Raw genomic sequence first — 6815 nt, forward strand, 5'->3', positions numbered from 1 at the left:
GAAGAATACAGTGAGTGTAATGACTGGCAGCGAGGGACTCGAGACAGCCTGAATTTACATTTGAGCCTCTAGGAGAGTAGCTTAGCTTTAAGCCTCCTTCCATCTAGGGGGATGTCTCAATACTCTGCATTGTTTTCCTTTCTTAGTCTCTGATGAAGGGACTGGATAAGATCTCTTCTCATGTCCTGCATGATCCGTCACAGAGGAAAGGACATAGGGAAAGGAATCATACTATTGAGTTATCAATTTATCTTAGTCCATCTGGACACTCCACCTAATGACAATCTACAACTGATTATTCATACAAAGTGAGATGCTCATTACATTAAAAACAATCTTTATTGTACTTCAGTCTGGAACGAACATCTACAAACTCAGGATGTCATATTTTTTGTAAAAATTTGTTTTTCACAATAAATGGGAAATCATAATCAAGTTAAAAACGAAAGTATTCAGCACATGAAGACTTGTTACACTTAAAACAAGTAAAAGTCTGACTTCGCCTTGTTATCATAACACATCATACGTGCACAAACAGACGATGTACTAATAGAAAAATCTGGATGAACGTCTATCACTGAATATCATCACATTCAACAACTACTGGTGAACCTTTTCTCTAGATGGGGCATACATAACATTTCATCAGTAACCTATGCCAGTATTCTGGGCCATGATTTCTATCCATTGAAAGTTGAATCCACGAATAGGCTTACTCTGGGTCCGGGAAACCAGCCATAAATATCTGAGACCCTACCCTGTAGCATTCAACCCATTCTGGGTATGGCATGAGCCCACAGTCCTGCCGCCTTTGCTAGAACTAGTCCGTGCCACTATCCTGTCCTCCTGAGGGTCCTGGTTTGAGTTTGTCTCTATAAAGTGTTGTGTGACGGAGGTATCACTACCTGTGGGGGAGTCTACAGTCTCATAACCCTCGCTAAGCTGGTTCGTTATGGTCCTAAAGTGGCTAGAGAGCTTGGAGTCTGTGCCTGTGGCGGAGGGAGATGGAGACGGTAGAGACTCCTGATCCTGCTCCGTATTGATGCCTGTCTCTGCCTCTGTGAATGGGGAGGGGCCAGGAGCTGTTTCTGTCCTATCAAAGGGGCTTGTGTTGCCTGGTCCGTTGGCCTTGGCCAATCCTGCCTCGCAGTCTTTGCTAAAGCCAGCCTCTGACTCTGGGTGGTGGTCCAGAGGGGCCGACCCAGGAACAGAGCTCTCTCTCAGGGTTAGCTGCTGGCGGGTCTCCCGGAGCTGCTGCTGGAGGACCAGGATGGTGCTCTGCATGCCCTCCACCTCTTCGTCCAGCTGGATGATGAAGTCGTTCAACTCTGTGTGGAGACCAGAGAGACAGACATCAATATTACAGCAGTGAACACATACCCAATTACCCATAACAAAAATGTATGCATTCACTGACTGCACATCACTTTGGATAAAAGAGTCTGCTAAGTGGCTAAATTATATTAGCATGGAAGAATGATAGCGCCACAACATATCAAGGCAGCGGTATAATATACTGAATAACATATTAATCAAATATGTACCACCAGGGCTCTAAAGTGCAACCTGGAGTTATATTTGGGGAAAACCAGTGCGACAAAACGAAAATCCTATAAAAAATTCAATGCGTAACAATTTTCCGCTACACTCTTCTCTACACTGTTCAAACAAGACAGACTGCCTCCCACGGCTGCTTGCTTCCAGTTCCCGGGCCACACACACACATCAAGCCCCGCCCTCTGCCACTAAAGCAGGCAGCACACAGTTCCTCAGTGCTGTTTGTTTTCCCAACATGTTGTCAATTCATGCACTCAACGTATTCTTCCAAAACAAGAACAATGCTGCTTTCCACATTGCTTCTAAATATGAATCATCAGGTTCTTTATTTTATTATTATTTTGTGAGTCAGTTAATCATTTTGATTTGCGAGTTAGTATAAAGATGCTGGCATGTGCCGAAAATGATGGTAATCTAAATGTTGACTGCAAAGTAGGCTTACCTGGCAGAACAAAATCATGATGATGTGTGTCAATCGCGGGGCATTTGTTTTGCAAACTCTACCATCACATATGGCCTTGTATAGTATAAAAACACTGCTAGCCAAACAATGGTCTCTTGCTAGGCACACAATTGAATTGACGGACAACTACACCCTCCAAATGTTTTTATTTTCACTCAAAAGTGGTCTCCTGATGTGGTTTAAGCATTGTTGTTAGAAAAAAATACTAAAAAAAGTAGGTTCTATTAAAAAGTGCTTTTGAGAGTGAAAACCTGAAAACTAGGAAAACTCAGAAACCTGGAAAAAATAGATCCAGGAAAACAGAATTCACCAAAAGATCAAACTGATTTCATAGGGCCCTATATAGTATAGTGACGGTGTAAAATCGTTAACAATAACACCCTTTGAGACTGCAAAGGTTATTTTCTCCTTCCAAACAATTAATGTAAATATGATAGTCAAGTTCAAATGTAATTATTTGTGTATGGAGGGTAGGCTACTTGTTCAACCAACAAATTAAAGATAAAATGTAAATGATATAGCATTATCTGCTTTCCCAGGCCAGTACTCTTTTCATTGCAGATGTGCCACTTGCAAATGAACCTGAATGCCAAGCACTGCAAGCGCATGCTAATTTAAAAGATGGCTAGTCATTATTAGCCTGGTTCTGGATAGAGTACAGGTCAATATCGCGCGCAGTGGTTTAAAATTGGTGCGACCCAATCATGTGCTGATGCAATCGACTGATAAAAATTGTGGGTAGAAAGTTAGAGCCCTGTGCTAATCACTAACTGGCTAACTAAATGCACTAGCTAGGGCAAAGAAAACATTAGCTCTAATGCAGGCTGCTACCAGTGGTGGTATAGATTAGCATGTTTGTTCAACGGCATGTTCTGAATCAGATAGCCTACTGTAAAATATTTGTCTAAATGCAACATCTATTCAAATGTGATTAGGATCCCCCGGGAAACACCGACCAACAATTTGGTTCCTACACTGTCTTAACTCCTACCTGGCTTTTTTAAAATTGTATTTAAATGTTATTTGTTGTAATGCCAAACACCAACCCCAGAATTAGAATAGATCATTCTATTTCTATGATTCCAACAGTTCACCCAGGTGTTTTGATCTATCGCAAGCCAAAACACAATATTTGGTTGAAAAAAATCACAATTCGGTTTTTTTTGCGCAGCCCTACTAACAACCTGGTAACTTTACCAGTATATGCAAACAGTTGGTGGCACAGAAAGAAAAGTGATAACTTCTTCAGAAAATGTGCTTTAAAAGTAAGGATTCATAAAGGCTATATCTCAAACGACTAAAACGGATTTTTCTCATGCTCCTAAATTTGCTCTGGTGGTGCTCCTAACTTCTCAAAGATTGGTAGCACTGGTGCTCCTAATGATTTCTTCTAATTTAGAGCCCTGTGTACCACACAGAAATAGTGAAATAGCTAAGGATATAGAGAGACTACAGTACTCACCATCCTGGCTGCTCTTGAGCTCCTCGCTGTACTTCTTCTGCAGGGCCAGCTCTGCCTCCAGCTGGGCGATACGACCCTGAGAGATCTGTCTGCCCAACTCCTGGTTCTCCTGGATCAACATCCTGCACTTAGCCATCAACTTCTTTCCAGTCTGGCTGCAGAGGAAACAGGGGTTAACGTCAACATGATGACAACAAAAGACAGTCCCAGCAGCCCTAATGCTAAGTCCCTGAAATATATCATTGTGGGTTATTTAAGATACCAACTCAAACAGCAAACAAGTACTATCTGCATTAGCGTGATGGCAACCAAGATTCAAGGCAATATGATCCTATATCATATAATACAATATACAATTTGCCCATTTGACTTACCAAGTGCTTACACTGCTACATGAACCAGTTAGTTTCTAAAAAAGTTCAACATTTCAGTGAAACCATTTAAACACATACATCTGAACTAGACCTTGGTAACACAGGCCTGCTTTTAACAGTGCTGTCAAAACATTGCACAATTCAACTGAACAGAAAAGGTTTGGATTATTGAGCGATTAATAAAATGAAACAGTCATACCTGGGTATCGTTCATATTACTGAAAAAGGTGTTCAAGATGACTCCTTGAAGCAAGCCCAGGATCACTATAACAAATGTCTTTAGTGTTTAACAGTCTCTGGACTGGGCCTTGTGCAAGTCCCTCCATTTTCAACTCTTTAATTTAAATCGATATCTATACTCTATGTGGAATGGGGTCAAGTTAGTTTAAGTTAGCATTTATTGGAGAAAGCATGTACTAAGTAAGGAGACAAGTTGTGTGATCTAGGCCTAAGCCATTCACACTGAAATGTTCCGATCAAACCAAACAAAGTATAGCAATGTTCCTAGCGGGAGAGGGTTTGGAGGTTGAGTGTCAGTGACCATCTCTTCTGAGCAGTCCCGATTCCTTCAAGCCCCTTAACAGGGTCACTCAGAGCTGAAACCAGTTCACCTGACAAAGAGTTTATGACATATGCAGGAGGAGTAGTGGGGCTGATCTGATCTGTCTCTCTTTCCTTTTTAAAAAGTCACAGTCATGTTTGAGCGTATTGCATTTTCCTGCCTTCCTTTCCCTCCATTTTGCATTCTTGCAGAAGAGAGTCAGTTGTCTGGCTGGCACAGTCTTTGGCTGGAGGATCGAGGGTTATTTTGGTTTGGTTTACCTATCAGGTGTAAATTTCCAGGCACTTAGTTCATTTTGGGCTTGCTCCAATTTGTCTTTGTTCTCTTCCAGTTCGCTCTTCATCTTAAGGAAAAACAAGTAGACCGCAGGGTCCACCATAGTAGATCTCAGCTGGGCCACATTGGGTTGCTGGGCTTGCTTCAGGTACTGGATCTGGGTCTGAAAATAGGTGAAAATAATACATGTGTAACCAGAGCACTCAGGTCCCAAAAAAGAGCAACAGTAGGTACAGTAAATCAAGTTTCCCCATTACAATATGTCCCTATCACGTTACTTACCAACTGTCATGTCTTGATTTGTGACAATTTCTGCATTTTCACACAGGGTTTGAAAAACTCAAACCAATGGACTTCAGACACAGAACACCACATGACCATACTCACTGTGCATTCTTGCATCTCCTGCTCCTTTGTGGCCAACCTCATAACAAGGATGTTCTCTCTCCTGGCAGCCTCTTGTTGCTGCTGCTTCAGCTTCTCCTCAGACTCCCTCAGGCCCGTCACATCATTTGCTGCAGAGTCAAAACAGGATAAATTTCAGTTGCAGACCTTTGAAGAGACTATTTGCTCAATGGCCATTCATGCATGTTAACATTTAAGATTCCAGCGTTACTTACAATTCAATTCAGAGTATTTTGTCTCAAGCATCTGCACATAAGCATCCTCCTGCTTCCACCTGAAAGAATATTAAACTATTCATAAAGGTGCATATGAAGAAAAGTAATCTTGCAGACTTGCACACTAGCAAAGTTAGCTAATTTGTAGTAATACCTTTGACAGAGCTCCTCTCTGGTCAAAGTCTTCAGATCACCTTCACTGAGGCGAACCTTGATAGGCAAATGGGATAATTAATCAGTATTAATACTGAGACTTTTGACTCTGGTCTTGACCAGGTAGTCATTTGAGGCAAAAGCCAGCTTGAGAAAGATTAATGTAGCCTGGGTAACGTTACTTCTTGAACTCACCTTTTTAGGTAACGGTTCCTCAGTCATTCTGGCCTTGGGGATACCTTGAAATTATATATAAATCAGAGCTTGATCATTATATAGTTTAGTTAGCAAGCGTTATTTATAATTAAGTGTTGTAGCACTAGCAGCTGCTAGCTAGCGACCTAGTTAGCTCTCTAAAATGTTGCTAGCTGGCCTAACGTTAGCTAGCTAGCAGGCTGGTTAGGTAACCGTAACGTCCGATAGCCCACATCATAGCTAGTTAGCAGATATTTATCAAATATAGGGAAATCATTTATAATATAGCTAGTTAACTACCTACTAGTGTTGGTAAACGAGCTCATTTCACTTCAATATTGCTAGGTCGGTAGTTTCTTGCTCTGGTCTATGCGCGCATGCGCCTGGTCTGCACTACGACGCATGCACATGGACCAGAGCTATTTTTGCTGTAAACAAAGTAGTTCATGTTTTGGATAAATTACAGCTTTATTTTGGCGAGTAACGAGAGTATATTGAAGCCAGTCATTTATCAAAAACGGATTATATGCAGCGTGTTGAAGAAAGCTCAAACCGCACGTAACGCCCTGGAACAGAGCTAGGTAGATTCTCGCTAACTAGCTGGTTGAGCAAGCTCAGCTACTGTACCTAATATCTGGTAATACACTCACCTGTAAGCTTGAAAGGTGAACTTGGTCAGTTAGGCAAATTGTGCATTAACAGTTTAGTCTATCTTGGTATATTATTACAGACTTAGGTTGCTGGCTCCATGTTGTCGCCGCCAAATGATGAAACGCAAGTGCACGAGGAGTGAAAGCGTCACAACAACTTGTGGGATTGTGCGCATGTCCGAGGCTAGGTACGTCTTCTTTTTCCTTTGTCGTCTTCTTCGAGGAGGTTTAACGGTGGTTGACATCTAATAAATGTTGCATTACCGCCACCTACTAAATTGGAGTAGAACTCCCGTATACTTTGCTCTTAGGGCTAGGCCCCATTTTCTCCATTTCCGCCTAAATGACGTGCCCAAAGTAAACTGCCTGTTGCTCATGCCCTGAAGCCAGGATATGCATATAATTGGTACCATTGGAAAGAAAACACTTTGCATTTTGTAGAAATGCTAAAATCATTTAGGAGAATATAACACAATAGATATGGTTGAAGAAAGTCCAAAGAA

The 6815-nt window shown here is 41.6% G+C and overlaps 1 protein-coding gene across 3 annotated transcripts; it reads right to left on the reverse strand.

Annotated features, from left to right (window-relative positions):
- Positions 1-320: 320 nt before the first annotated feature.
- LOC115172258 (pre-mRNA-splicing regulator WTAP) lies at positions 321-6464 on the reverse strand. Of its 3 annotated transcripts, none has more exons than XM_029729528.1 (8): positions 6313-6464; positions 5663-5706; positions 5469-5524; positions 5315-5373; positions 5082-5209; positions 4679-4857; positions 3483-3637; positions 321-1328 (listed from the first exon to the last, which is right to left on the reverse strand). In XM_029729528.1, exons 2-8 carry the CDS (start codon positions 5687-5689, stop codon positions 754-756), a joined length of 1179 nt encoding a protein of 392 aa, XP_029585388.1. In that variant the 5' UTR covers positions 5690-5706; positions 6313-6464; the 3' UTR covers positions 321-753. The 3 variants fall into 3 exon arrangements, with proteins under 3 accessions (XP_029585388.1, XP_029585389.1, XP_029585390.1); XM_029729529.1 differs by lacking the exon at positions 6313-6464 and adding an exon at positions 5963-6140; XM_029729530.1 differs by lacking the exons at positions 321-1328; positions 3483-3637 and having other exon boundaries at positions 4237-4857.
- Between the last annotated feature and the right edge of the window lie 351 nt (positions 6465-6815).

The sequence above is a fragment of the Salmo trutta genome, chromosome 33, assembly GCF_901001165.1.
Source record: "Salmo trutta chromosome 33, fSalTru1.1, whole genome shotgun sequence".
NCBI classification, from domain to species: Eukaryota; Metazoa; Chordata; class Actinopteri; order Salmoniformes; family Salmonidae; genus Salmo; species Salmo trutta.

Bases quoted from the DNA above. Each gene is read 5' to 3' on its own strand.
- LOC115172258 (XM_029729528.1), bottom strand. From the start codon at position 5,689: ATGACTGAGGAACCGTTACCTAAAAAG. The intron at 5,525-5,662 runs GTGAGTTCAAGA...TTGCCTATCAAG, and splicing joins AGGAACCGTTACCTAAAAAG to GTTCGCCTCAGTGAAGGTGA. The intron at 1,329-3,482 runs GTGAGTACTGTA...GTCTCCACACAG, and splicing joins GCTCAAGAGCAGCCAGGATG to AGTTGAACGACTTCATCATC.